The sequence below is a fragment of the Ursus americanus genome, chromosome 2 (assembly GCF_024610735.1).
Source record: "Ursus americanus isolate L20-20 chromosome 2, mUrsAme1.1.p, whole genome shotgun sequence".
Classification (NCBI taxonomy): Eukaryota; Metazoa; Chordata; class Mammalia; order Carnivora; family Ursidae; genus Ursus; species Ursus americanus.
Window position 1 is genome coordinate 67,767,418 of NC_142128.1, and position 27,691 is coordinate 67,795,108.

The window sequence follows — 27,691 nt, forward strand, 5'->3', positions numbered from 1 at the left end:
ATGGACGTGAAGAAATTTGAAGCCCCCGTGGGTTTTCTCGATGTGAGAGGGTTCCTGAATACCCGGCAGGTAAAACATACTCCCAGCAACCTCCTCCTCGGTTTAGAGATGTGGAATACCTTCCATCCGCCGGGGCTCAGGAGACTCGGGCGGAATCTGGTCTCAGCCAATCACGCGGCAAGAGAACTGTACACCCCGCCCCTCCCTGCGGGCCGCACCCTGCCCCGCCTCTTCTTTTCGCCTTTCTCTAAATGGGCCGAAGCCTGGCACCCGGGTACCTGAGCGCCACGTGACACCTCCCCTCACGTGACGCCACCCGGGGCAGGGAGGTGGGCGGGCCTCGAGTTGCATTACGTCATCACGTCGCGCGGCCGCGGAGGCGAGATCTTGGACTACCACGGTGACGGCTCCAGAGCCTCCGGGTCGGGGCGGCGGCGGCGCTTGGGCTTCTCCTGAGCCGCCTGCTGGCCCCGCGCCCCACCCAATCCCCACGGGCCGGGAACAGGCCTGGCGTGGCTGGGTGGGCCCGCGAGTGGAGGTGAGTCGCACGGAGGTGGTGGCAGGCAGCTCTGCCCTTCCCTTCCTAGCCCCCAACTCCAGGTTACGGCCCTTCCCCCATCCATCGCCTTCCTCCGGGTTGGAACGCAGAGATGCCAGGGAGCGGAGGAAGGCTTGCGGGGCTGGGGGCGCTCTGGCATGGAGCGCCCTCCTCTCAGTCCCTCCCCGACCGCGCCCCTCCCGGACCTCCACCTGGAGCTGCCAGCGCTGTTCCCGGTGTTGTCAGGCGGGGAGACTGTCTTTCCTTCTCCCACCTGGAATTCTTCCCCTTTTCCCACCTGGAATTTAGTCTTTACGGAATTTGACACCTTTTCGCTATCGCCCCTTCCCGAATCTTCCGTATTCAGATCCGTATTCCGAATCTCCCTTTATTCAGATCTTAACGGAAGTTCCAAAAAGGTGAGAGAGAAAGATAAGGCTGAGGTTTTGCTTGATGAGGCAGGAATCCCCAAGGAGGAAGATTACACTGAATTAAGGTTACTGCCAGTTTTGACACTGAAACTGTAAGACCCAGCCCTAGGCTGAGCCCTGTGGTAACTCCCCAGAAAATCTTCACAGTAAGTGGGCATCTGTTCAGACTTTTCTTACATCTCCAGAATTGAAAGTAAGTAGACTTAGGAAAATCTTTTTGAAAAACGTCATATGCTTTGATGAATCACCTCTTGTTCTGTAAGATGGATCTTGCAGGTTGTTGGAGAGATTATCTAGAGTGCTTATGAAATAATAATATCTAGGAGTAGATGAGAATTTAGGATTTTGTTCGTGCTGTTCAAAAATTATGGTTGTGAGTTGCGGATTCTTGAAGATAATTGTTTAATTTTTTTCCCTTGGATTATTTCAGAAAGTTATAGATTCCAAATAAGAGTCTCTGAATAACCATCCCATTTCATTCCCCAGAAATTGTCCTTGAAATAAAAAAAAGAAAGAAAAAAAAGTCTGTAAAGCCTGTCAACAATCAAGAAAGTAAAAAGTACGTTGAGGTTTTTAAATATGGAATGTACTACGGAGTTTTTTTAATTGATGCATACAAGTGAACTTTGCAAGTGACTGGCTATGGCAGTAAAATTAGTAGTGGAGTTTTAATAGGTTTCTGTCCTAATAGGCTCTTCGTTTCAGTATAGAAGAATTACTACTGGGCATTTACTACTAACGTAGAGTAGGAAGACCCTTCCATAGAAGAGCTTCACTAACTTAATCAGGTGAAAGTCCATAGGTAAGCTTGCAGTGTTTCCATTATTCATGGTAGGTATTGGGTCCTCATTTGAAATGTCATTCTAAGAGGAAATCCAGATATATTTGGAAGTCATAATAATTCTTTGCATACTTCTTTAGAAAAAAAGTTGATTTTCACTGACTCTGGCCTTTATTGCTCTAAGTTGAATACACAATTTTTCTTTTCTTGCATTTGATTTCTAAGCATGTACACCTGCTAGGATAGGAAAAAATATATAAAACAGACTCCTGTTCTCTAAATACTTACCTACTTAATCTGCTTATGAATATTAAGTAATAGTGATAGCACACCTTTAGGAAATTTTATCTTTTCATTTTATCATTTGAGACTGTGACAGCATTGTGAAGATATGCAAGATATGTGTAATTTTTTCCTATTTACAGTACAGTTGAGTATTGATTATAATAAATGTCAAGTGGTAGGGACCCTCAATATTGGAATTTGGAGGAAGAAGAGATTGTTTTTACTTGGGTTCGTGGCTAGATTGTTGTGGTAAGACCAGGAATAGGAGTACTCTCTACTTGTATTTGGGTCTGAGGAAGCGTCCTCAATTTGTGTAGCTCATTGAATATGTTTAGTTTTCCTAATCCTTCAGGTGTGCTCTGGGTTTTTTTCTCTTGCAGAATCGAAGGACCCCTTTCATTCTTTCTCCATATTACTTGATGGGAGGCATTATGGCCCCCAAAGACATAATGACAAATACTCACGCTAAATCCATCCTCAATTCAATGAACTCTCTCCGGAAGAGTAATACCCTCTGTGATGTGACTCTGAGAGTGGAGCAGAAAGACTTCCCCGCCCATCGGATTGTGCTGGCCGCCTGTAGTGATTACTTCTGCGCCATGTTCACGAGTGAGGTAAGTGGTAAGTTACTGCCTCAGAAATGAAGCTCACCCGTGTAACCTTATAGTTGTCTTATTTTGCTGAATAAAATAGTAGAAGTTTGATATAATAGTGAATTTCTATAGTATGGTGGTTCAGTGGGCTGACTCTGATCAAAATCTGCCTTTAGACTATATCTTAGTTTCCTCATCTCTAAATCAGGGGTAATAGCAATGTGCAATCACATATGGTTATTGTGACAGTTATTTGAGAAAATCACAGAAGTGTTTAGAACAGTGACTGGCATGTGGTAAAACATGTCAGCTACTGGATTTTACTTATTTTTAAAATTTGATTTCCTGGTTTTTTTCTCCTTCTGAAGTCTCATATTTTAAAGTGGAGTCCAGGAGGATAAGGGGGAAGGGAAGAAGGAAGAGTCCTCCTTCAACTCCACCTAACAACACATGAAGAAAATCAGCACTCATTCTACCAGTGTAGACCTAGAGTAATTTCAAATGAGAGGAGGAGGACTTAATAAATGACTTCATGACTGTATAGGTATATGGAGCATAACTTGGAAAAAGATGCAGACTGTGGAGTATAAGCAGTTAAAGGGAATCAGGAAAAGGTTGACTCGACAAGAAAAAAGGTTGTGTTTATAGGTATTAAAAAAGATTGCTTGGGCGCCTGGGTGGCTCAGTTGGCTAGGCGTCTGTCTTTGGCTCAGGTCATGATCCTGGGGTCCTGGGATCCAGCCCCGCATCAGGCTCCCTGCTTAGTGGAGAGTCTGCTTCTCGTTCTCCCTCTGCCTGCTGCTCCCCTTGCTTGTGCTCTCCCTCTCTCTCTGTCAAATAAATAAATAAAATCTTTGAAAACAAAAGAGAAAACAAAGAAAGAGAGACTGCTTTAGGGGCTCCTGGGTGGCTTAGCCGTTTAAGTGTCCAGCTCTTGATTTCAGCTCAGGCTGTGATCTCATGGATGTGAGATCGAGCCACGTCCCCTCCTGCTCCCCTCCACTCACCTGGGAGTTTGCTTGAAGAATCTATCCCTCTGCCCCTCCCCCCCTCAAATAAATAAATAAATCTTAAAAAAAAAAAAAAAAAGGCTGCTTCAGTAATTGGCAGGGTACTTAGAGTAAGGCTGTTGGATATATTGTGAAGTACTCTTAGAAAGCCAGACAGCAGACAGCCACTGCAGCTTTTTTATGTTTCAAAATCTCAAGTCTGATTTTTAAACTTTAAATCAATTATCTCTAATTTTTTTCTAAGACTTATTTATTAGAGAGAGAGAGTGCAAGAGTGGGGTGGGGGGGCGGCGGGTAGAGGCAGAAGGAGAAGGGAAGCTGAGCATGGAGCTTGTCTGAAGGCTCAGTCTCACAACCCTGAGGTCAGGACCTGAGCTGAAATCGAGAAATCAGAAGTTGGGTGCTTTACCTACGAACCACCCAGGCTCTTGAATTTTTTTAAGCTTGAGTGAGACTACACCAGTGTGTATTATATCATGTATCTATACTTATACGTATGCCTGAAATATCTCATTATGTTAACGTTATTTTCAAAAAAAAAATTTTAAGAGAGCACTTGAGCGGGGACGTTGAGGAGAAGGCAGAGGGAGGGAGAGAATCTTAAGCAGGCTACATGTCTAGCGGGGAGTCTGATGCAGGGCTCAGTTTCATGACCCTGAGATCATGACCTGTGCCAAAATCAAGAGTCAGAGGCTTAAATGACTGAGTCACCCAGGCACCCCTTTAAAAATTAAAAAAGTGGGGGGGTACCTGGGTGGCTTAGTCGGTTAAGCGGTCTGCCTTCGGCTCAGGTCATGATCCTGGGGTCCTGGGATCAAGCCCCACTTCAGGCTCCCTGCTCTGCGGGGAGCCTGCTTCTCCCTCTCCCCCTGCTCATGTGCGCGCATGCGCGCTCTCTCTCTCTCAAATAAATAAAATCTTAAAAAAAATTTTTTTAACTGTCAGTTAATTTTTTTCTTTAGTTAATCTCATCACCTTAGTGAAGATACTGCTTTTGGATCTGAATAGGAGAGTGATGGCTGTATCTCATTCACCCTAGGGTTAGATGTTACCGTCTGGTTTTACAAAAGAAGAAACAAGGTCTCAGATATTAAGTGACTTGCCTTAGGTCACGTGGCTTATAAATGGTAGAGATGGAGTTTACTGCTCAATTTTCTGACCCTAAACCCAAACAATACATGCCATATTTGAAAAGCTACGAATATATGCCATATTGCTTTATACAAATCTTAACTTACTTGCCTTATACAGATTTTACCTACTGTGGATTTTTATATTCTGTAATTTCAAAGCCAAAATAGTTTATGATGCTCTGAGCCAATGCTCAGTCACATGGCTGGTAGGAAAACATGGAAACCTGACAGATCATTCCTGCTAATTCAGGCTAATTTTAAAATGCTCTTGTGTAATATAACGTCACAGATCCCTGTCCTGTATTGTCCTCCAGAAACAATATCTGCCCAAGAGCATCAGAAGCAGTTGGCATTTAACTGGGTAAGGAAGGTTCTCAGCAGCTGCTGAGCATGAAGTGCTAATGGGTCAGGACTGCTGACTACTGATTATACATCATGCATCCTGTTCTTTGTCAGCTTGAGGAAAATTAGTCTGTCTTCACTCTCTCTGCACACTGAAATTGGTGTGGAGTTCTATAAAAGAATTCTTTCTTTTTTCTCATCAGTCATTATTTTACAGTCTTTCTTTAAAAACTGGTATTAGGCAAGAAAATGCCAGATGGTTTTGTCTTTTTTTTTTTTTTTTTAAGATTTTATTTATTAATTTGACAGAGAGAAACAGCCAGCGAGAGAGGGAACACAAGCAGGGGGAGTGGGAGAGGAAGAAGCAGGCTCCCAGCGGAGGAGCCTGATGCGAGGCTCGATCCCAGAATGCTGGGATCACGCCCTGAGCCGAAGGCAGATGCTTAATGACTGCGCCACCCAGGCGCCCCGGTTTTGTCTTTATTTTTAAGAGTAATTGATACAAAGGAGAGGGCCCAGAGATCTGGGTCCCAGGCTCAGGTCTCTTAGCAATGCTGCGTGAACCTTGACAACCATCTGACTTCACCGGGTTGATGTTTAAAATAAAGTAGTTGAACTAGGTGGTTTCATTATTCTTTTCCAGCCCTGAAAGGCTCCTCGAATGTGGTCCAATGGAAAGATCATTTGAGGAAGACAAAAAAGGACCTGAGTTTTAGCTGTCTCTTGCTAGTTAAGATACCTTAGTTAAGTCACAGAACTTCTTTGAATGGGAATAATACCAGACCTCTAAATTCTTACCAGGTTGCTGTGAGAATTAGGTGAAATAATAGTAAATAAGAAACACTTGGAAAACTTGTAAAGCAAATATAAATGTGAAATGATGCAAAAATTGCTCTGAGTTAATTAGTGAAATATTTTCATATTTAAGTTATTTGATGGGAATATGGTTTGTTGAATAAGAAATTTCTGGAATCGCTGTACTTATATATATCTACTTGTAAATATTCTATGTGAAATGTTAATAAAACATTTTTCCAAACTAATGTTAGGGATTGATTTTCTTATTGGCTTTGGTGAAGAACACCTTTTGATTATTATTTTGGGTTGTTGGAGGAATCAAAGATGATAAAGATATTTAGTTCATAATGGAAATGCACTGGAGTTTTGTGAGTAATTTGAATGTCTAACTAAGGTTAAGATGTATAAAATTTTCATAAGGTAATCAATTTTCAAGTAGTTTACTGTCCTGCAAAACTGAAGATTTCCACTCTTAAACAATTTTCTATGATTATCTGGCCTCTTCGGTACTCATAACTTCAAGGATATATGATCCGGACTAAATATGCCACTAACAATTCAGTAATCCTGAAATAGACTCAATCCAATATTTTGAAAAAAGTATCAAACAATTTGGTTATGTTCAGTGTTACAGTAGAAGGCCCCTTAAGATGCCTCGCATGTTTCATCATTACCAAATGTAGTCTAAGGACAAATAGAACAACATTGAGTAGTCCTGGAATGTCTGGAGCTGTAAGCCACAGGGTCCTCTACAAGCATGACATTTCATTGAAATTTTGTGTTTTGTCTTAAAAGCTCAGGGACACCAGTAGTATGTTCACAGAATTTTTACATTCTATTCTGTAATAGTTCTATGTTTGTTTTATTACGAAAGCAGGGTTTTAAATTATTCACTGGTAAAATTGATTTTCCAAGGTGTCACCTCGCTGTGTGCTCTTGGGTTACATACAGCTGCCCCCAATTTGAAGAGCTACAAATATATGCCATCTTTGCTTTATACAAATCAAGCAAATTAGACCATAATTTTTTAAAGCTGTATATTCAATTAATATTAATATCCCCTCAGGCTCATGGATATGAGATTCTCCGTTTATCTCGTGGAATTATAACCACCATTATTTCATACCCTGAATTTTCAGCTTTCAGAGAAGGGGAAACCTTATGTTGATATTCAAGGTTTAACTGCTTCGACCATGGAAATTCTGTTGGACTTTGTGTACACTGAAACGGTCCACGTGACGGTGGAGAACGTGCAGGAACTGCTCCCTGCAGCCTGTCTGCTCCAGCTGAAAGGTACGGATGGTAAAGTCGCAGTCGTGCCAGGGCAGCCTTGGAAATGCTTAAAATTAATGATGTAAGCTTAATCCTGGAAATTATGGAGACAGACTGTGGGCACTCATGTTTACTGCCTGTGGCACCGAAGATCAGATTTTAATTGCAATATCAAAGAACCGCTCCACATGTGAGTGTTTGGCTCTTTAGAAGAGAGCGTTTACACCTTTTCTGTTTTTTACAAAATGGAAGAGAGGGTAATAGACGCATTTTTTTACATATATGTACACAGTAACTCTACAGGGAAACACCGGAGACTGATACTATTCGTGGCCTACATGGAAAGGAACTAGATGGCCAGGTGGATAGGGAGGCTGGGGGATTATTCATGGCAAATGCTTTTGTACTTCGAATTTTTGAATCCTGTAAATTATCTATTGAAAATTTAAATTGACATACAAAAATGAAAGTATATACTGTTTTCACAGGGTTAAACATTCCTGTTCCCGGTCCGTCTTTCTTAATCTGCTCTAATGTGTCTATGATTTTCAGTTTTTCTAAACACATGGTTGAAAATTTTCACTTTTTTTAATACATGATTGAAAACAGCGTGAAACTTTTGCATTAGTGCACAGCTGTAAAGTTGGGTTTATACTCTGAGCTTGTCAGTTAGAGAAATAAAAGATTGGTGTTAGTATCTTTTACTTTTCTTTCATAGGAGTCTTTCAGTAAGTTTGCATATAGAGTAGAAATTAGGTACATTATGTTAAATTTTGATTGGTTTTATAAAAGCTTGATTTCCCAAGTTTTGTAGGCATTTTTGTTTAATTGTGCAAGTGTCCACAGAAACAATTTGTCTTGCTATAATTATTTTAAAGGTGAAACAGAGACACAGTTGTAAAGGCCTTGCTTGAAGGTGACATAGCACATAAGAAAGAAATTGCATTTGAATTCCTTAAGCATCAAATTTCTAATCTGATCATCAGGTGTTGAGCCATAGATTCCTCTGTTACCTTGTAGAGAAGATGTGTAGAGAAGATATCTCGATCCAAGAATGCAGACCAGTTTACAGCTGGTCCAGTACCCTGAAGTGTTCATTGTCTGTGTTTGTCCTAGGTGTGAAGCAAGCCTGCTGTGAGTTCTTAGAAAGTCAGTTGGACCCCTCCAATTGCCTGGGTATCAGGGATTTTGCTGAAACTCACAATTGTGTTGACCTGATGCAAGCAGCTGAGGTTTTTAGCCAGAAGCATTTTCCTGAAGTGGTACAGCATGAAGAATTCATTCTTCTAAGTCAAGGAGAGGTGGAAAAGCTAATCAAGTGTGATGAAATTCAGGTATAAATTTGGCTTGGTATTAGGATTTCTTCAGGACGGGGCCATTACAGAGGCTTGGGAAAAACGATGTGGAATTACTGCGTTTCTGTAGCAGGGCATCTCAATCAAGTGTCAGTATTGGCTGACAATTTCAGTGCCCTGAAATTATATGCCAAATTTATTTGCACTTTTATGGGAGGGAGTTAGCGACCTTCCTCAATATACGATCCCAATGGTTAAGAGTCACTTTTTTTTTAATGTTTCCTCTGGATGTCTTACAACTGTTTATTTATTTTTTAAGATTTTATTTATTTATTTATTTGCCAGAGAGCGAGAGAGTGAGAGAGAGCGCACAAGCAGGGGGAGCAGCAGGCAGAGGGAGAAGCAGGCTGAGCAGGGAGCCTGATGTGGGACTTGATCCCAGCACCCTGGGATCACGCCCTGAGCCGAAGGCAGACACTCAACCGACTGAGCCACCCAGGTGTCCCAAGAGTCACTATTACAGAGAGTGTGGAATAAGCAGAAATTGGAAGTAAAGTAGATTTATGTAGAACATTTCTCTATTACTCATTCGCTCATTTCACAAACATTTATTGAGAATATCTACTGGGGCGCCTGGGTGGCTCAGTCATTGGGCGTCTGCCTTCGGCTCAGGGCGTGATCCCAGTGGTCTGGGATCGAGCCCCACATCAGGCTCCTCTGCTGGGAGCCTGCGTCTTCCTCTCCCACTCCCCCTCCTTGTGTTCCCTCTCTTGCTGGCTGTGTCTCTGTCAAATAAATAAATTTAAAAAAAAAAAGAATACTATACAGCAGTAGATATTCTCAATAAACTATATATGTCAGGTGCTATGGATCCAAAAATGAGTAAGATACAGTTCTTGTTTTCAGTAATTCACAGTGTAGTGGTAGAGACATACAAAAAGACAAAACTCATACAGTATGAGAATAATGAACTTACTCAAAGTGAAGGAATTAGAAGAAGGAAGAATTAAACCTTCTAAGTTAAAATTAGATCAAAAAGGAAGTGGATCAAATAGGAAGTGAAAAAAGGTTGGCGATCTTAAGCAGGAGGCAGATCATAAGTGCCTAATGGGGGTATGAGGGAGTGGGAAGAAGGAACATGTGAACTGGGCCTTGAAGGAGTTATTTTTCACCTAGCAGAGGGGAAACTACCTGTGGGCGGGCAAGGGTTCAGTGACTTACCCCAGCAAGAAGGATCTTAGTCAATCCTAATGCTAAATCATAGTGCCAGTAGTTTAGCAGAGTTTTTATTGCATAGAGATCTGTAGTTAGGCTGACAGTTGGAGTGAGAAGTCCAGTATAGGGCTTTAGATGTCTTTGAAACCCAAGGCGTTGATTTCCAGTGGTTGAATTCTCTAGTTAGTAGCTCCTAGAAAATGCCTAGCAGAGCCAAGTGGTAGGATAGAAGTCCATCTGTTAGGTTTGGTTTCCCCCAGTCAAGAGAAATTCGGTTCTGTAGGAAGGTAAGAGTTCATTGTTTTCCTCTCACTCTCCTTAGATAATAATAAAAAATGGAGGCGCCTGGATGGCTCAGTTGTTAAGCATCTGCCTTCGGCTCAAGGCGTGATCCCAGGGCCCTGGGATCGAGCCCTGCATCGGGCTCCTCTGCTGGGACCCTGCTTCTTCCTCTCCCACTCCCCCTGCTTGTGTTCCCTCTCTCGCTGGCTGTTTCTCTGTCAAATAATAAATAAAATCTTTAAAAATAATAATAATAACAATAATAATAATAATAAATGAATTTTAAATTAGTGGATTCCCAGAAGTTAGTGCCACCTCAGTTTAATACTAGAAAGAATCAAAGTCTGATGAATATTCTAAGTGCTAAAGAAGGAATTTGCTAAAGAAATTCTGTAATATACTTTTGTAAACCCAATGATAACTAATTTATTTTATTAAAACTAGGATTTTTATGTAATATAATAAATAGTCTTAAGAATGCTTCTTCTCAAATTTTAGCCAACTTTTTCTTTTTGCCTTTCCCTACTGACTTTCCTGAGGGAAGATTGATTAGAGCACATTGGTGACATTGTTTCCAACTAAAGAGGAATCATTTTACAGTTTGACATGGTGTCATATTAGTCCAGAGAAGCTGCTGTTAAAAATGTTACTGAGCCAAATAGTTGCTAAAGGTTTGTTCTCACTCTTGCTGAGGTAGGACATTGTGTCCATGCACTGAAATGCCAGGTACAGACAAATGACACATTCTGCAGACTTTGGAAACTAGTAACATGCTAGAATATCTTGATTTTTCTTGATTTATCCATACATTAGAAAATATAGTAAATAGAATGAGTACTTATAGATTTGAAGTTCACTGCACATAATGAAAGAGCTAAAACTTACTCAGCATTTACTATTGGTTCCTTTATTAAATATTTACTGGGCACTTATGGTGTGTCCAGAACGGTTCCAGGTGCCGGCGATCCAATTGTGGACAAAAAAGATAAAGATCCCTGCACCCTGGTCTTCTCATTTTAATGGTACCGTTCCTGGTATATTTTATCTAATGTAGTTTCTCAAAAGTGTGTCCTTTCTTCAGAGGAAGAAACTGAGGCTTTGAGGGTACCCAGCATACCAGAGCTGGTAAGTGGTAGAGCCAGGCCTCATATCTGGGCCACCTGGCTCCAGATTGTTCTGTTCCAAGAAACCGTGAGCAGGTTGCCTAGTTAGTTTCTCATTGACCAAGTCAGCAAGCAGTTAACAGCAATCATTTACTTTAGAACTGTATAGACTTTGGAATAAAATTAATGGAACAGGGAGAGCAAAAGACTAACTTTTTTATTCAGAAACTGAGACCAAAAGAGTTTGAGAACTCTTTTGTATAGTCTTCCTTCAGCCTCTGTCAAGACTGTCTTTTTTGCTGGAAAGACAGCAAATGGCACGTTTTTTTCTCTTCCATATACCAGCCAGAAAGAGGAACCAGATGTTTTACTCCCTAACTAATACTTCCTCTTAATTATATAAAACGATAGTATTTAACACAATGGGAAACAGTGTATTGTACTGGTTAAAACAACATGGGCTTTAGAATCTTCCTGGGGTTTATTTTGGCTGTGTGACACATGTTAACCTCACCACTAATCTTCAGTTTCCTCTTCTGTAGATAATAGTCATGCTTAGTGCATAGGGCCATTCTGATCATTAAATATCAGTGCCCGATACATAAAATAGCTCTCTGTGAAAATTTATTATGGGGAAATTTTTCTCCATAGCGAAGCATTAATGTAGGGGTTTTTTCCTCTCAGTTTAGCTGTTTCTCCACAACACTAGTTTATTCTGTCTTCAGTAGGATCAAGGATATCTGCTCATGATTGAAAAACCCCATTATAAATTGATAAATCTAATTTAAACCTAGACTATATCAGAGCCTAGCATGTAGCTATTTATAACTATTAGCTTGTCATTCTTCAGAAAAATAATTTTTTTAAATTGTGGATAGCCTTCTGCATGCTCCTCTGTTTCTAATCCAGTAGGCTGGGTTAGTTTGACCTCCCATAAATTTGGTGCATAGATTTCTATCACCACTGCCATAGTCTAAGCACCCATCACTTTTTCTTTTTTTTTAAGCTTTTATTCATTTATTTTACAGAAAGAGAGCACAAGGAGGTGGAGTGGCAGAGGGTGGGGGGAGAAGCAGACTCCCCACTGAGCAGGGAGCCAGATGCAGGGCCTGATCCCAGGACCCTGGGGATCACGACCTATGCTGAAGGCAGATGCCCAGTCGACTGAGTCACCCAAGCACCCCATAGCACCCATCACCTTTTGCCTAATGTACCAGAGGAGCCTCTAACTGGTGTCCCAGCCCTTGGCCCTTCTAAACTGTTCTACCCATGGTAGTTAGGTAATCTTTACAAACATCAGTATGATCAGATCACAGGCTTGGTTGAAACCTTTTAGTGGTTTCCCATTGCTGTTAGAGTAAATTCCAGTCTTCTAAGGCTCTCTCTGAGCTGGCTCTTGGTTACCTCTCCAGCTTGATTTTGCTATTCTTCCCCTGCCTCATTCATTCTACTATACCAGCCTGTAGTCTGTTCGTTTTTGCTCTAGGACAGTGCTGTCCAGTAGACCGTCACGTAAAGATGGAGAGGATCGATAGTTGTGCCGTCTGGTTTGCTAATCACTAGCCACATGTGGCTGTTGAGCACTTGGAATGTGGCTAGTATGACTGAGAAGCAGCTGAGTTTTTAGTTTAACTTAATTTTAACTAATGTAAATGTGAATAGCTATACATGGCTAGTGGCTACCATATTGGACAGTACAGCTCTAGAGTTTTTGCATGTGGTCTTCTGTTGCCTTGGCATTCTCTCTCACTCTTCCTGGCTAATTGCTATTCATCCATGGGAATGAACTGTGTTTCTTCTGTAGGGAGGCCTTTTCTGACCCATCAGTCTGATTTAGGAAACCTCACGTTATTCTGTCTCATAGCCCCTGTGCTTTTCCTGCATGGTATATAATGACAAAGTGGGATTGTGCATTTTACCATTATCTCCCCACATAAAAAGAAAGTTCATGTCTAATTTGTTACCAGTGTATAACCAGCTTCCAGCCCTGTGCCTGGCACTCAGTAGGTGTTTGGTAAATCCAATGAATGAACATTCTGAAACATTTTCTCTATTTCAGTTCTTGGGAAAAGTTCACAGAGCGCTGTCTTTATCTAGGCACTGTCACATTCTGAACGGTATCTCAGAACAGATACACTCCCCAAATGATTAATTGTATATATCATCTCAAAGCACAGTGCCTGATAAACAGTAATGGTTCAGATGCTAATTGACAATTCTTTGGAAACTGCAACATTACAGCATAACAATGTAAGAGAGGTTCCTGCCTCACAGGCTCGGATGGAGGAGTTGGGGACCAATCCTGGAGGTTATTAGATAACACTTAGTGAACACAGGTTGTTTCAAGAGCCAATTTTGGGGGTGCCTGGCTGGTTCAGTCGGTAGAGCATGCAAGTCTTGATCTCAGGGTCATGAGCTCATGCCCCACATTGAGCATAGAGCATACTTTAAAAAAAAAAAAAAAAAAAACCAGTTTTGAATAGGGCAACAGATTCCTCCTCCCCCTGTAAAGTTTCAAACATGACCAGAAAAAAAATTCAGGAATGGAAAAACTTCTGAAGTAAAAGCCAACTCATGACTGATGGTTTATTAGGCACTATCTCAGATTTTTTACCCAATTTGACTGCAGCTCTTTAGCTGGTCTTAGTGAGTCGTGTGGGACAGGGGTTGTTTTCCCAAAAGCTTAGCTATTTTCTGGAAGAGAAGAAACAATGGCAGTAGAGGATGGGGAATAGGAAGGAGAAAGTAAGCACGGTTACTTTCTGAGATTGTGAAATAATTGGAAAAGCAGAGTTCCGTGATGTGTAATTATACACTTAAGGTGGATTCTGAAGAGCCCGTCTTTGAAGCTGTCATCAACTGGGTGAAGCATGCCAAGAAGGAGCGAGAAGAATCCTTGCCTGACCTGCTGCAGTACGTCCGGATGCCCCTGCTGACCCCCAGGTACATCACGGACGTAATAGATGCTGAGGTAAGGCCTGCAAAGCACACGGGGTCAAACCTTGAACATCTCTTGCAACTTAGTATTATGTACTCAAAATTGGGTATTTTAATGTAGGCACAGAGCCTCCCAGTTAGCCTGTCTAGGAATGCCAGAGAGGACGGCACTAGGTAGTCTCCAGACAGTTGCTTGGCAAGTCAGCCTTCTGGAAATGGAAATCTATGGTTTAATTTTCTGTTTTCTTGTTTTTTTGTTTTGTATGTCCTATGTGTTTTACATAAGCAACATGAGATGATAAATGTCCCCTTCTGCATCAAACATAAGTTCCAAATTGCCCTGAAAAAGATGCTTTGCTTTTCAAGTCTCTTTATTTTTGACCTCCCATGAAAACAACACAAAAGTAGTTTGATGCATTTTAATATCAATTTGAGTTATACAGTGTTTATTTATGAAAGTGTTTTTCCAGCCCAAGTTCTTTGTGTGTGGTATGTTTTCATCATTTTTACCATATATATCACTGTTTACCTAGACCATACTTTGGGCGAATACTGCTGTTTAACATATAGATAGGTCAGGTCAGTGAATGTGTTCCTTCTGGCCCAGCCCCAGACCTCTTGGGGAATTAACTACATACACCGTTTTCCCGGTCACGTTAGAAAAGTTGCAGGCTGGTTAGTGTCACGTATCAAACTTTCATATTTGTAATTTCTATCAACTCATATAGCTATCGTCTCTATTTCTTTATATTGTAGTTCATAGTACAGACTCTTGAGTCCGACACAAGAGACTGAAATCCCAAATTCACCGCTCACCCTGCAGTGAGGGAGCCTGGCCTCATTCCCCTTCTCTCTCTGAGCTCTTCTAGAGCTCCTAGGGACCCTACAACGTACTTCATGTAGGCCAGTCTCCTAAGCCAGCGAGCAGAGTGGAGAAGGATGTGGAGTGAATCTAGGGATGTGAAGGAGAGCTGCCCAGTACAGAGCTCCGTCAGGGGGAGACAGAGGCAGCGTGACAGTGCTATGAACCTTGGGGAAATTATTTCAGACAAGATTTACTTCTTCCTATCATCCCAGGAATTAACAGAAGCCTCTTGGTTTTCCCTTAAAATTTTTATTAGTTATTTCCTACTTGTGTCTGTGTAATCACTGGAAGGATGTACAGACAAACTAATAAAAATAGTTAATGCCTGGTGCTGAGGTGGATAGAGAATACTTCTCAATATATCTCTTTATGTCATTTGATTTTTGAACCATGTAATAATGTATTGTCTTTTAAAAAACCGTTTTCTTAATTTGTGGAAACCCACTGCATAGTTGTTACCAGCAGCCCTTCTGGAACTGGTTTTCTATATCAAGTTACTTCTTATGTGTGCCATTTATACTCGTATATTAGAGACACGGCCGCTGTGGCTCACTCTGCTGCCTGCTGTGTTTCAGCCTTTCATCCGCTGCAGCTTACAGTGCAGGGATCTAGTTGATGAAGCAAAGAAGTTTCACCTGAGGCCTGAACTGAGAAGTCAGATGCAGGGACCCAGGACGAGGGCTCGTCTAGGTAAGCCGGCATCTTGGCAGAAGGAAGGGATATTTTCAACTACCCCTTGCCAGGTGGTATGATGTAGGTGAAAAGAACATTCAGTAAGAAGTACAAAGACCTGTTTCAGACCTGTTTTTAATCTTTTAGTAACGGTGTCATCTTGGACAAGTCACTTCGCCACCCTGAGCTCTCCTGCAAACCAGGGATACCTTCCCTATCTATTTCGAGTAACTCAGTGGAGGATTAAATGGAATAGAGTGCGTAAAAGCACTTTCTGAATTGTCAAGTATTAGTGTAAGTTATGATTTTATTTCCCTGGGGCGCCTGGGTGGCTCAGTCAGGTAAGTGTCTGCCTTCAGCTCAGGTCATGATCCCGGTCCTGGGATTGAGCCCCGCATCAGGCTCTCTGCTTAGTAGAGAGCCTGCTTCTCCCCCTCCCTCTGCCTGCTGCTCCCCCTGCTTGTGCACTCTCTCTCTCTCTCTGTCAAATAAATATTTTTTTTTTAAATAATTTTATTTCAGTATTTTGGGAGTATTGTGAATTAGAAATTATTTCGAATGTAGTAGTTTCCATTATGGAATGAAAAGAGGAAGGAAAAGCAGCAGTATAGTATAAAGTGCGGGAGTGCAGTGTAGTTGAAAGTACAGGGGTTTTGGCGGTGACATGTAGCAGTTCAGAGCCTGACTCTGAAGCCAGATCGTGGGTGCAGATCCCAGCACTATTTACTAAGTTTATTAACTTTGGCGGGAGACAACCTCTCTGTGCTTCAGTTGCCTCCTCTGTAAAGTGGGAATCATCACAGTTCTTACCTCCAAGGTTGTTATGAAAAGTAAATGAAGTAACTTATGTAAAAGGCTTAGGACAGTTCTTGGCACATGACAAGTGCTGTATATGTGAGCTGCCATTTTAGCCAAGAGACTTAGGTTCACATCACAGCTCCACCAATGAGTGGTTGTATGACCTTGGGTAAGGTATCAGTTTATCTGAGCCTGTGCTTCTACCTCTAAAATGAGGATAATAATGTCTTATTGCAGTGGGTTGTTGTGGAGATTAAATGGGATAATATATATAAGATGCCTGACATGATAGCGGACAGGTAGTAAGTACTCAGGTGTCACCTCACTTCCGTTTCCTGTCTTCCCTACTCCACTATTTAGGTTATAAATGATCCATGGGGTGGTGTTTTGTTTTTGTTATTGTCTACTTTTTCTCTTATCTAACTGTGGAATCATGTATATGAAGGTGTTAATTGATAATTAAGCTGTTTACCGATGGCTTTAAGTAGAATGATGATTTATGCCCTATATTTTTTTAATGGCTAAGTACTGTATGTCAGTGTAGAAATGTTAGAAATACAGAGATCTTGTGAGATTATAATACGATTCTATGTGCCCTTAGAGTTGTGAGGTTATTTTTCAGAAGTTCCAGAAAAGAAATTCTGAAGCTGTCTCCAACTAGATTCTTATTTTAGCATCTCCTTGTCAGTGTCTTAGAAGTAAATTGTTCCTACTGTCATGTCCTCTACCTATCTCTCTTCACAGAGATTGCTAAACCAGCTATCAGGATAATGATTCTTTTACATATGGCATAAGGAAATTAAATTTAAGCTACATAAAAATAGCATGCCAAATAATGGATGGAGATTTTGTCTTAGTTATTTATCTTCTACCCATTACTCTCTCACAGAAGATACAGTGGAAATTGCAATTTCTAATTTGTCCCAGTCTCCTTTTGTGAGCTAAAGATCAATACATGTGGAAATGTAATCTCTGAACCTTATGGTGTTAGCAGTCCTGAAGGCTATCTGCCATAGTCCTCTAACAGCACACCACAGCCCACACACACTCCCCCCACCCCCCAGTAATGACAATGGCACTGTCAAGATGCCTCAGTTTTACTAATGTGCTTTTTCATGCTGTTTCTGTCAGGTGTTTTAAACATACTTTCTTCATAATAAACAGAAAATGTAACTTAACAAGTCCCCTCCCTCCCCAATTCATTGGCAGAGAATAGACAGGCTTCCTTCTAGTCATTCCTTTCACTAGCTCTTTTCACATTAGTTTGTTAGAGTAGTGGTCCCCAACTTAGGGTCTGAAGACATTGAAACACTTAGGAGTTCTCCCAGGAGAGGAAGACTTTCTAGGCACAAAGCAATAGAAGAAATCACAAAGGAAAAGGTCAGTGTACTTCACTAAATAAAAATCATGCACAACATTATAAGACAAACTGGGAAAGTAGATTTGCTACACCGTGGCAAAGAGTTAAACTCATTTATATATAAAGAGGTCATAATAAAAATACATGAGAGAAACACTAAAGACTTGAGTGTATAGTCCACAGAGGAGGGAGTACAGTTGACTACTAAATGTAAAGGGGTTGAACAAAGGGTCCTTTTTTAATTACTAATTATTAATAGAGTCTTACTAGTAGTAAAGTAAGAATTAAAACAATAAATATATTTTTTTTTGTCCACCAAAGCACCAAAGATTAGGAAACAATATCCAGCTACAGAGAGTAGAATGAATTGGCAACTTTATAGTGTTTGTGGCAGTATAAATTGGTGTAAACTTCAGGAAGTAATCTTACAATGTATTTTTTTTTTAAAGATTTTATTTATTTGAGATTGAGAGAGCAAGCACACATACAAGTGAAGGGGGGAGGCAGCGCCGGGGCAGATGGAAAAGCAGACTCCGTGCTGAGCAGGGAGCCCATCTCGGAACTCTATCCCAGGACCCTGAGATCATGACCTGAGCAGAAGGCAGACGCTTAGGGGCACCTGGGTGGCTCAGTCATTGAGCGTTCTGGGATCGAGCCCTGCATCGGGCTCCATGCTTAGCAGGAAGCCTGCTTCTCCCTCTCCCACTCCCCCTGCTTGTGTTCCCCCTCTCACTGCCTCTCTCTCTGTCAAATGAATAAATAAAATCTTAAAAAAGAAAAAGGCAGACGTTTAACCAACTGAGTCACCTAGGTGCTCCTCTTAATAATGTATATTAAAAGATTCTTTTAAAGTTCGTGTTCTTCACCCCAGCAACCCTCCCATTTCTGTCTTAAGAAAATAACTGGGATTTCATATTCAAGCATGTTTATCACAGGATTATATGTGATTGTTTATAGGCCCAAATTACAAACACCTGAAATGCCTAAGAATAATAAAATTATGTATTAAAAGATTTTGTTAATATCTTGGGGAAATTAAATATAAACTGAGCCTGGTGGGGCGCCTGGGTGGCTCAGTCGTTAAGCATCTGCCTTCGGCTCAGGGCGTGATCCTGGAGTCCTGGGATCGAGCCCCACATTAGGCTCCTCCACTGGGAGCCTGCTTCTTCCTCTCCCACTCCCCCTGCCTGTGTTCCCTCTCTCACTGGCTGTTTCTCTCTGTCAAATAAATAAAATCTTTAAAAAAAAAAAAAAAAACTGAACCTGGCTGGCTCAGTCGGTGAAGTGGTTCAACTCTTGATCTCAGAGTTGTGAGTTCAGGCCCCATGTTGTGGATGTAGAGATTACTTAAAAAAAAATAAAATCATAAAAAAATAATAAAAAATAAAAACAAGATACAATAAATGTGGTCCATTTATGTTTAATAAATATTTAGAAACAGGCTGGAAGGGAATAATCTCTTACATTTTGGTATGTCTTCATGTTGTGGAATTACGGGTAAACATTTTTCATAATACTTGTCGATATTTTCTAAGTTCTTTCAGTAGCAAGCATGTATTTTACATATGTTTTATAATCACAAGCAATATAATTTCTAGGGGCGCCTGGGTGGTGCAGTCGTTAAGCGTCTGCCTTCAGCTCAGGGCATGATCCCAGCATTCTGGGATCGATCCGCATCAGGCTCCCCTGCTGGGAGCCTGCTTCTTCCCCTCCCACTCTCCCTGCTTGTGTTTCCTCTCTTGCTGGCTGTCTCTGTCTCTGTCAAATAAATAAATAAAATCTTTTTAAAAAATACATAATTTCTAAATCTTCTAACCAGTGGGGGTTAATACACAAGTAAGGATGACAATTACACTAATCCTCAAGTTATTTATTAAATTTTCTAAAAGAAAATGGCTTTCGTGCTAGAAAAAGCTACACAGACTAAATAAAGACATCAGAAATGACTAAAATTATGTCTGTTGATTGTGAAAACACTGGCGCTCTCATACTTACGAAAAGCTCTGTCGGCACTTACGGGTAGCTCCAGCAGTAATGGGGAAGTTAATTATTTAGCTCCAGCTTAGTAGATAGTTTTTTAGAAAACAAGATTTATCTTCGGAAAATAATGAAAAGAGTCCTTCATAGCAAAGAGATTTTGGAACCAATGGTCTAGGGCCCCAGGCAGTTAGAACCATAAAATAACTGAGTGACTCACACTGACACCTTTGTCCAAGTTCCACTGTAGACATATAGTTACCAGAACATTTACTGAGAAACTTTGAAATAAGAGGAAGTGCTGTCAGTTCTCTGGGTTTTGTAACATAATCTAAATATTTCCTATCTGTTTTTATGTCCCCATCCTTCAAAAGCTGCCTGAGTGAAATCATATTATCAAGAAAGAGTGGTTTTTTTCCTAGGTTTTTTTGTTGTTGTCATTTTTTGTTTCTGGGAATTACGTAAAGCAACAGGAATTAGAGCTGAAAATGAGTGGAAATTTTTTAAATGTGCAAAGCATAGAAAATACTTCCCAGTTGTGGAGTATTTTCATTGTCTTAACCATACAGATATCATTCACTAGCATCCCTTTTTTGTTTGTTTGTTTTTTGTTTTTTTAATTTTTGGGGGGTGGGTGGCAGAGGGAGAGAAAGAATCTTAAGCATTCTCCACACACAGCATGGAGCCTGACAAAGGGCTCGATCTCACAACCCTGAGACTATGACCTGAGCCAAAATCAAGAGTTGGACGCTTAACCAACCTGAGCCACCCAGGCACCCTAGCATCAAATTTATCTATAAAGGGAAATGTGTTTGGATAGAAGGATTGCTTTTATCTTCTCTATTCAAGTCAAAGGGAGAGAAGAGGTGCTGAGAGAAGAAAGGGACAGATAGGGGAAAAGGGCTGCCAAGGAAGAAGCAAATACTTTGTGGTTGTGGCCTCTCCCAGCTTGAAGGAATGTTATGCACCAATAAGCATAATATGAAAGGACCCTTTGTTCAAATGCTTTGCTTTTCTAAAGGGAACTGGCTCTTGAGACCTGCTTACTGGCTCACCTTGGAAAGGGTCCACTTATTTTATTTGGGAAATACACAAGACAGATGCCCTCTTTAATGAGGTTAAACTTAAGAGTTCACGAATGAGTTATTAAGAAAGATTTCAAACATATACAGGAACAGAATAATGATTCCCCATATTCCCCCAGTTTCAACAATTATCAACTCATGGCCTATTTTGAAGCGAATCTCAGGATATAATTCCATCCATATGTATTATGCTTTCATAAGTATCTCTGAAAGATAAGGAGCTTTTTAAAAATGTATCTAAAATATCATTATCACTCTTCAAAGAAAACCCATGACCAGTTCTTTATTTTCATCAGATATCAAAGACATGTTCATATTTCCCCAGTTTTTGTTTTTGAACATTTACGTTGCCCCAGTTGTGATCCAGATAAGGTCCAATGTTGCATTGAGTTCCTGTCTCTCTTTAGTCTCTTTTAATCCATAGGTTTTTCCCTCCTACTTTGGTATTTCCTTGTAATTTATTTGTTGAAGCAACCAGGCTGTTTGACTTGTAGAATTTCCCACATTCAGGATTTTGCTGATTGCATCCATGTAGTGTCATTTAGTATGTTCTTCTGTCCCCTGTATTGCTTATAAACTGGTGGTAAGACTAGAAGCTTGGTAGGTTTCAAGATACAGGTTCATTTTTTTAGCAAGAATACTTCGTAGGTGATGGTGGTGTACTTCCTATTGAGCATTATAAAGTAGTATTTTTGCTTTTCCCTAATGATTATAGTAGCCATTGATGATAATTGTCAGAGCCATTACTTCATTGGGGTGCATCTGTGTTTTTGTCGGTTAAAAGGTACTCTATTTGCTCTTTTAAGTCGAGTAACTTGTAAGATCACCTTGGTCTCCTCAATGCCCTCCTAGTAATTGAATTGTACAAAATGCTCCATTCTCTCCATGCGCTCTAGTAGAGTACATGTACAGAGGATTTTCTCAAAAGACTTTGCTCTTGGAACAGAGGCAAAGGAGGAGATATTTTATCACAAGAAGGCCTTACAGGAGAGTTATGAAGGTCATCAAAATACCTCCTTTGGGAAAATAATAGAGAAAAAGAGTCTCTTTAAAAGCCTGCTGTTATGATTACCTGGCAGTTCTGATGAATTGGCAGGGAACGTGGTCATAAAGTTGGCTAAATTGGAAAAATTCATGGAAAGAGATTTTTAAAAATCTATCACTTGGTTCTAAAAACCGTAACTTCCAACTTTCTTGAGACAAGGTTAGGAGAATGTTCTTTCCCTATTATAAAAAACTCCCATTTTGAGTTTTACAGGCCGAGAAGGGAAGGGAGTTCCTTTAGTCCCCTGCCTGCACGGAGAACCTCACTTACTGTGTCAACCACAGTCGTCTAGATGGGTTGGAATGGTGTGCTGTGTTCAAGATTGCCTTCTGGAGTTTTAGTGTTGTGCTGAAAGTTTAATTTCAGAGATCCAGGTCCTAGAGAGCTAGAGCCTCAGAAAGAAAGAATTTCTTGTTAGGCGGCCTTACGATGAATGTCTTATTTCAGATTGCTTCTCTGTGCCACATAAAACAAAATCCTACAACTGTTTCTACTTATGATTCCCCTGGGATGGTAAAGTAACCTGTCTATCGTTTTATGTCTTTGTCCTCAGGAGCCAATGAAGTACTTCTGGTGGTTGGGGGCTTCGGAAGCCAGCAGTCTCCCATCGACGTGGTAGAGAAATATGACCCCAAGACTCAGAAGTGGAGCTTTTTGCCAGTAAGTAATGGCGGAACCAGTCATGGGGAAAGAGTTTAAATGTCCTCATTTCCTGGCTCTAGATCGTAACTAATCCAGCTCTGAAAGTAACAAAGCCTAGTAACCACATGATGCTCCTCATAACAGTGTCATACACATAGTAGGTTCTAGATCAGTCAGTCAGTCGTTAGTGACCCTTTAGGTAGACTATCAGGCTTCAGAAATATCAGAGGCCCTGTGTCAAATTAAACTTACCTGGCCCACCAGTGTTCGGGCGCCTTCCTGAGCTGTCTGTGCAACTCCCAGCATGCTCTATTGTCATGCTCTGTTAAACTGAACTTAGTGTTAAATTATATTAAATTGAACTAGTGTTCATTTGAAGTCTGAAGTTTATATCTTTCTCCCTTCGTGTGTCTCTTTTTAGTGCTGGATGAACAATAATAATTCTGGGAAAACATGGGAATCTTTTTTTTTTTTTTTTTTAAGATTTATTTATTTATTTATTTGGTGGGAGGGATCAAGTGGTGGGTTGGGCAGAGGGAAAGGGAGAAGGAGAGAAGCAGACTCCCCACTGAGCGCAGAGCCCAATACAGGGCTTGATCCCATGACCCCAAGATATGACCTGAACCGAAATCAAGAGTTAGACGCTCAACCAACTGAGCCCTCCAGGTGTCCCAGAAAACATGGAAATCTTTTCATCTATCCTCATAACTTTTAGGATCCCTAGGCCTTTGATTAGCAGTTTGGGGATACTTTTCTTCTTTATAGAGGGATATCAGTCTTTAGGCCTGGAATAGATAATAGAATAGAAGGAATCAGTTACTGGATAATGGAAAGACATTAAACTTTTTGGAAGCCTTGGAAAGAGGCAGGTGTCCAGAAGGGTTGCACCTTTAAAAGCATCACAACAAGCAAGAGGTGTATTCGTTCAGTAGGCAATTGACCACTTGAGGGTGAACCACTGTCTCAAGAAGGGTTCATGGTGACAAGCGAAGGGGAGGGATGTCGATAAAAACAGGAAGGTTAGAAAAAGGTAAAGTCCAAGACTTGCATGCCCGAAATGATTTGTACCTCTTCTCTCCTAATTCTGTAGAGCATTACTCGTAAGAGACGTTACGTGGCCTCAGTGTCCCTACACGACCGGATTTATGTAATTGGTGGCTATGATGGCCGTTCTCGCCTGAGTTCAGTGGAATGTCTAGACTACACCGCAGATGAGGATGGGGTCTGGTATTCTGTAGCCCCTATGAATGTCCGACGAGGCCTTGCTGGAGCCACCACCCTCGGAGGTAATGCTGGCTGTGTAGGGCAGCGTTTCCATTTTTTGTGGCTGGATCAGGGTTCATACCTCTCCTGTTATCTGGCAGGAGCGTGAAATGTGGAAGATACTGGTAAGGTTAAATATTCCATTTTGCTTTTGGAAATATTAACGTTACCAAAGCTTTTCAGTATTAATGGATATTTCAACACTGACGACAGAGTCGGTAAATCAAGTTCCAGTGTGCTGAGTGGAGAATTGGCACTGGTTGTATTTTTGCAAATGCCAGCTAGTCTGAGGATTCCATCTGACCCCATTCTTTTTAGGTGTTTTTCTTTTCTTTTTTTTTTTTTTAATTTAAGGAGTGTGTGTGAGCTGGAGGGAGGAGCAGAGGGAGAAGCAATAGGGACCCTGTCTCGGGACTTGATCCCAGAGACCCTGAGATCATGACCTGAACTGAAGTTAGACGCTTAACCAACTGAGCCATCCAGGCGCCCCTAGATGTCTTTTTTTTTTAGATTTATTTTATTATTTTAGAAAGAATGTGGGTACACGGTAGCAGGGGTTGGGGGTGGGGGTAGGAGCAGAGGGAGAGGATCTCCAGGAGACTCCCTGCCGAGCATGGAGCCTGACGTGGGGCCCAATCCCACAATCCTCCTAAAATCATGACCTGAGCCAAAATTGAGTCAGGCACTCAACAGACTGAGCTATCCAGACACCCCATCTTTTTAGATGTCTTAACTGTGATATCTTCCTTATCTATAAGACTTAATTGCCTTACCCATGAAAAACATTTTTTGTTCCCAAACATTTGAAGGACTTATGGGGAGTTTGTAAAGAGAAGTTATTAGAAATCTCTCATCCTCTAATAGTCTATGATTCATTCATCCTGAGCAGATATGATCTATGTGTCTGGAGGCTTTGACGGAAGCAGGCGTCATACCAGTATGGAGCGATATGACCCAAACATTGACCAGTGGAGCATGCTGGGAGATATGCAGACAGCCCGGGAGGGCGCCGGACTAGTTGTGGCCAGTGGAGTGATCTATTGCCTAGGTATTCAGTCTGGGAGGCAGAGATGGGAGGGATCTTAATGGGCGCCAGCCTCTGGGTGGGGATCCCTTTTTATCAAAATAAAGTGCATAGACTTTTTTCAACTAAAATCCTAGTCTATCCACATATCTTTTCTGTTAGCTGGGGTTATCTTTTTCATGGAAACGGAAAAATAGGGTACTGTCAGATTTCTCTTTGGATTATTGAAACTCTTAAGAACTGAAACTGAAAGAATTAGTCGAAACACTCAGAGAAAGGCAGCCTGGGAATGGGCATGAGGATTTCCCATTCTTTCTGAAATGGTCTCTACTTTGTTTTTCAGGAGGATATGATGGCTTGAATATCTTAAATTCAGTTGAGAAATATGATCCCCACACAGGACATTGGACTAATGTTACACCAATGGCCACCAAGCGCTCTGGTAAGACCAGTCATAGCTAAGGGAGAGGGCAGTAGACCGTGCTGATGAATCTTGATATACGCGGTGTGCTGCAGTCAGAGATAGGGGAGCAACAGATCAGAGTAGTAGCTCTTTCTTCACTGTACACTTACAGTGAAAGGGCTGAGGTTCCATTCTCCTCTTTGCCTGTCTTTTCTCTAAATACAGTGATAATAAAGACAACCAGATTATTTTAGGCCTGTCCGGCCCTAGTCCACCGCCATCAGCTACCTTAGAACTCAGCTAGCCATGAGTGATCACGTTTTGTTTTTAGAATTCTGATCCTAAGCTTTAGTAGTATTCACTTGTTATGCCTTTTTCGCCCAGGTGCAGGAGTAGCCCTGCTGAACGACCATATTTATGTGGTGGGGGGATTTGATGGTACAGCCCACCTTTCTTCTGTTGAAGCATACAACATTCGCACCGATTCCTGGACAACTGTCACGAGTATGACCACTCCACGATGCTATGTAGGGGCCACGGTGCTTCGGGGGAGACTTTATGCTATTGCAGGGTAAGGATTTGGAAGCCAGACTAGAGTCATCATGCATCCAAGACCACGTGATCCAATCTGAAGTTTTGGATCAAGACAGGCTTTGGGTTGGGGGAGACGGCTCCAGTGGCAACCTTTAATTTAGGACTGTATGGAAAGAAATAGAAAGTTCATTTTCTTCTTTTGCTTCTTACCCCCTCAGATATGATGGGAATTCCCTGCTGAGTAGCATTGAGTGCTATGACCCTATCATCGACAACTGGGAAGTAGTGACATCCATGGGAACCCAGCGCTGTGATGCCGGCGTGTGTGTTCTTCGAGAGAAGTGACCATTGTTGGAGCCCCCTCCAGAGCTAGTGACCAGTCCAAGGGACAGTTTACGGGAGAGTCAAGGATCCTTTCCAGAATCTCTATTTCTCAATGTGTGCATAGGGTGATTACAAGCACCAGTGCAGTGATGATTGTACTTACTTGACACACACTCCACCTTGCGCTGGTAGTTCTCCCTGAGGAGGGTGGGTAACAGACACTCATGGGAAGACTGTGCACACTGAATGGGTCTGAGAGGCCAGATCACCTCTCCTTCTGGTCTAGAGCGCACTCTCGTGTGCTCAGGAGAATCTCTCTATCTGTTGTGCCTCATGTATTGCAGAGAAGGAAGGTGAGTGTGACCTGCTAGATGTGGCCAGTATCCAGCGTGGATGATTGGGAGGATACGAACTTGAGTAAGCTGGGTAAAATCCAAGTCTTGTTTTCCAGGAAAATCTTTCCTAGTCTACAGTAGCTAGGGGCAACACGGTTCCATTCTGGAGGATAACAAAAGGAAAAGCCCCTGTCAGAATTTGGGGGGCTTGGGGAGAGACCTGGCACTCCCTTAAGGGACAGGGTTGGTATACAGAACTGTGTTTAGAGTGAGGGAAGTCAACGGAATTTGATGGAATGTGAGTGAACCTGGAACACCACTGAAGTATAACCTGGAAGACTTAAAAGGGTATATTATTGGAAGGATCTTTTTATTTCCCCATGGTCATTCTGAACTAGAATGGTGTGCATCTTGGCCCCGGAGACTGACAAAATTAGAGTCAACAAATGTTGGGCTGAGCAGACCTGGAATAAATGTGGGAGTTGGGTATGCCTGGGAGCAAACTAGAAGTACCTGTGATTTTACAATCGTCTTATTTCCTGCCAGGGCTCACCTATTCATGGCATGGTTTGCCTGGAGTGGGTGAGACACTATCTTTCTGTGTTGAATCAAATACTACTACACTATTATACTTCATTATTATTTATTTGGGGATGGCGTGGAGGTGGCAGCAGCCTTAAAGTGCAGCTACCTGATTACTGCCCCATTCTTTTAAGGGCACACTTCTGCTGAGGAGTGCTTTTTACTGCTGTGTTTGGTACAGTTAGTCCTTTTCCTACTATAAGTTTCCCTCAACTGTCCTTAGAGTGGATTTTATTCATCCCAGGACAGAATAATCAAGGACAACCAAAATCCTTTCGTTAGTTCCAGTACTTGCTATCACCATTTCTGAGCCACCATTCAAGGCTCCCCTGTGTTTTGGAGTGAAAATCTTGGTTTTGTGGGTATTGGGAGTGTGGGGATGTGATAACCTAAACAAGGATGCACTTTCCCATTATTCTGAAATTCCATTTTTTTCCTCTTTTCCTGAGTTGTATTGACCTCAAGAGTTCAGTTCCTTTGTATTTTTTTAAGAAAATATTAAAAATCAATTGTCTCAAATGCCTGTAAGAGAGTTTATGGCTAACCAGCACTGTCTTGCAGATATGTGGGGGGAGCAGGCATAGTGATCAGCTGTATGTCCTCTCTCTTCTCCCCGTTCACCTTATGTGTTAGCCACCTGGCTCTAGTATGTTTCTCTGTATGACGTGGGTAAGAGGTAGCCCCTTTCCCTCGCGGAGATTTCCATCAGTAAAATATTTATATAAAATTGCCTATTTATTGACTCCTTTCACACTTGGAGTTTACTT

General features: G+C 41.5%; 1 protein-coding gene across 3 annotated transcripts; it reads left to right on the forward strand.

Moving 5' to 3' along the window:
• On the forward strand, positions 1-27,443 carry KLHL12 (kelch like family member 12). 3 transcript variants are annotated; one of them, XM_087857118.1, is made up of 13 exons: positions 392-538; positions 1,456-1,528; positions 2,416-2,649; positions 7,051-7,204; positions 8,300-8,517; positions 13,900-14,049; positions 15,456-15,570; positions 22,371-22,477; positions 23,550-23,745; positions 24,612-24,770; positions 25,090-25,188; positions 25,534-25,720; positions 25,902-27,443. In XM_087857118.1, exons 3-13 carry the CDS (start codon positions 2,455-2,457, stop codon positions 26,026-26,028), a joined length of 1,707 nt encoding a protein of 568 aa, XP_087713244.1. In that variant the 5' UTR covers positions 392-538; positions 1,456-1,528; positions 2,416-2,454; the 3' UTR covers positions 26,029-27,443. The 3 variants fall into 3 exon arrangements, with proteins under 3 accessions (XP_087713256.1, XP_045643592.2, XP_087713244.1); XM_087857130.1 differs by lacking the exons at positions 392-538; positions 1,456-1,528 and adding an exon at positions 1-69; XM_045787636.2 differs by lacking the exon at positions 1,456-1,528 and having other exon boundaries at positions 366-538.
• Positions 27,444-27,691: the final 248 nt, after the last annotated feature.

What these genes read in the sequence shown, in the direction of transcription:
- KLHL12 (XM_087857130.1), top strand. Translation starts at nt 1, where the DNA reads ATGGACGTGAAGAAATTTGAAGCCCCCGTGGGTTTTCTCGATGTGAGA. An exon ending in TCAAGTGTGATGAAATTCAG is followed by an intron (nt 8,518 to 13,899) that starts GTATAAATTTGG and finishes TATACACTTAAG; the next exon opens with GTGGATTCTGAAGAGCCCGT. An exon ending in AATGGCCACCAAGCGCTCTG is followed by an intron (nt 25,189 to 25,533) that starts GTAAGACCAGTC and finishes TTTTTCGCCCAG; the next exon opens with GTGCAGGAGTAGCCCTGCTG.